Here is a 2,835-nt window from a genome sequence, read left to right as displayed (position 1 = left end):
GGCCGATGACGTCAGACCGTGGTGCCTGACGACGGATCCGGACGTGCGGTGGGAGTACTGTGACGTACCCGGATGTGAGAACACCACCGAACCGAGTGTAGAACGTACGTCTGTAAGATTTCCCTTGGCTTCTCCTCGTTATCTTCGTATTAGCATTATGCTATGTGTGTTGATGTGTGTGAACATTTCAGGTCCCCTTATTGTATCATATAAAACAAGACCACGGCATGGACAAAAAGTATAAAAAGCCGAATGTTCTCATGCGGTGCCAAAGTAAGCCGCCAGGAGGCCCAAACTTTATCTTGACCTCTTTCTTTCCAATATCTACCCCCACACTTGATATAATTACAATCCATCCAACAGTTCTTAATATATCGATTATACTGACCTCACAGAAATACTGAAAACAATGACTTCATGTTTCATGGAGGTAGTGACCACTTTGTTGAGTTGCTTCTATACATGTTGAATCATATCCAATGATTCCTCTTTTACGTACTGTAGTTGAACTTGTAGACTGCTTCCTTGTACAACGGAAAAGCAAAGGTAAATCAATTCAAATCTCAGAGCAAACCTTTGCTTTTCTCCAGCAGGCCCCACCAGACAACCATGCAGAACTGGGGAGAGCTGTATGTACTGTCCAGGCGCATCGACAGGGGGCGTTACTTACTGCTGCCCCTGTTGTCCGAATGGTGAGCGTTTCTTGTTTATAGTACTGGTATTAGTAGTAAGGTCGTTCAGTAATAGTAACTGGGAATTAATTGCCAGCAAGAAACAGACGACAGCTTTGGCTTTCATGAAAAAACACAGCTCTAAACACAACTTTATAGAATTCATAAGATACGAACCATACTCAGATACACTGTAAAACATACTAAATCTTTCTTCTGTTTCTTCTAGACGCTACTTTACATTTCGACGCTGTCAGTGAGAAGTGTTATTGTGAATCGTCTGGAGAACTTTGTCCAGAACTTCCTGTCAGTACGAGTCAGCCTCAGACACCCAAGCGGGGCGATGTGCCGATCATCCCGCGTACAAGGTTTCATGTACCGGCAAACGCCGCTATTTCAGGTGACTTTTATGCATATGTTTAGATGGTTTGAAAAAGCTTAGTTAGGCTCCTGTTACACATGCTCTAACGCTTTTGAGAAATTATTGCTACGCTGTACATTGTCCATGAGATACCGTGTCGTTTTTTTAAGTAGAATTTTGTTTTTAGAATGTATATATTGTACTTATGTAATGACCATAAAATAAACAATAAACAAGTAAGATAAGCACACACTTTGATCATATTTTGCGTTTCGTTTGAGCATGTATTTTGCATTTGTATCCATACCACAAGTACTAGTAAAAGTATTAACTGAGTAGTACAATTTTGCTTGCAGGTATTGCTGCAGTTCCAGTTCTGACCGCAAGCGTCCTTGTTGCAACATTGCCAAGGTTGTTATAGAAGATGACAGTCGATCATGCATACAAGAAAAATCAATGAAAATGTCATCACTTTATATTATCAACAATAATAGAGTTGAATACGTTCAGCAAATTCTTGATTATTGTGAACAAAATGCGTGGAAAATAAAAGCGTTTTCAAGAAACGTAACGGTACTGCACTCGCGTCGTCTCTATTTCACCTCTAACTCAATTGTTGAACATAGATAAAGAAAACAATCCCTGCCACAATCAAATTTTAATAAACGGGACAATGTCATCCACGTCCGCTAATTTAAAAAAACTAACATATACGTATTAATAACATGCAAGACTTCGTCTGTAGCAACCCACTCTATTTGCCCTGGACTGAGTCAAAGTCCGTTGTCAAATACTTACGTTAGTACTGGTAACAAATTGCAGTTCTTGATATTAAGGTATCTCGGTTGGCTAAATTGGCATTTTGACCTTCCACTGTTTTCTTATTAATGAATTAAGAAAGAATTGAGCCATAACGAATGTTGATAGATGAGCATTAGAGAATTCTAAATATGATTTTTTGGGGGCCAAATTGATGACGTCATCATTTTTATTACCTCTGATATTATTGTTTTCTATGACAAAATACAGCACTTTGGTACATACCTCAGTAATGAAACTTATGATCATTAGTAGATATCAATTTCCGCAACACTACGTTTGTAGCTCCCTTCACTATGCAACGAAAAACGTAGTTTCATTACAGTGGTATGTACCAAAGTGTTGTATTTTGTCATAGGAAAAAATAATATCAGAGGCAATAAAATGATGACGTCATCAATTTGGCCCCAAAAAAATCAGATTTAGAATTCTCTAATGCCCATCTATCAATATTCGTTACGGCTCCATTCTTTCTTAATTTATTAGTAAGAAAACAGTGGAAGGTCAAAATGCCAATTTAGCCAACCGAGATACAATGAAAGAGCAATTAACGTTGTCGGGTAGGCGTTGTTCTTCCCCTTTCCAACCATACTCATGCGGTTACTGTTGTTTCCATTATAATCTCATCAGCCCAAAATAGAACATCAGCCCAGCCTGGTGACCAGGGTAGCCTTCGTATTTGCATTGACGTCATTTCCGAAATAAAGATAGCAATCTACGTTTAACACTTATAACTTGACATTTTAACGTTACATAGAGGTGAAAATGTATTTTATAATAAAAGTACAGGTATTGGTATAGCCACAACCAATTGACACTTATACTTTATATTTTACATAGAGAAAAAAATTGTGATTTAAGTACAGGTTAAATCTGTATCTAGCTAGTCACAACAATGCTCGAGTTGCTCGCAACAATGGCAATGCTTTCATTCATAGGCGGATCTATCTGTAACTTTGTCATGTCTATAAAGTGCTAAATAAT

At 38.1% G+C, this 2,835-nt stretch overlaps 1 protein-coding gene across 1 annotated transcript in view; it reads left to right on the top strand.

The window, feature by feature from the left end:
• Positions 1 to 1,608, top strand: part of LOC118432214 (plasminogen-like) — a gene marked incomplete in the record, with an annotated part of 4,469 nt that extends 2,861 nt beyond the window's left edge. The window contains 4 exon segments of the mRNA XM_035843743.1: positions 1 to 104; positions 594 to 692; positions 901 to 1,071; positions 1,389 to 1,608. Coding sequence (XP_035699636.1) covers positions 1 to 104; positions 594 to 692; positions 901 to 1,071; positions 1,389 to 1,453 — 439 coding nt within the window.
• Between the last annotated feature and the right edge of the window lie 1,227 nt (positions 1,609 to 2,835).

Source organism: Branchiostoma floridae, chromosome 15 (genome assembly GCF_000003815.2).
Source record: "Branchiostoma floridae strain S238N-H82 chromosome 15, Bfl_VNyyK, whole genome shotgun sequence".
Lineage (NCBI taxonomy): Eukaryota > Metazoa > Chordata > Leptocardii > Amphioxiformes > Branchiostomatidae > Branchiostoma > Branchiostoma floridae.
Note: the sequence above shows the minus strand (reverse complement) of the source record. Positions and strands in the feature narration are given on the sequence as shown.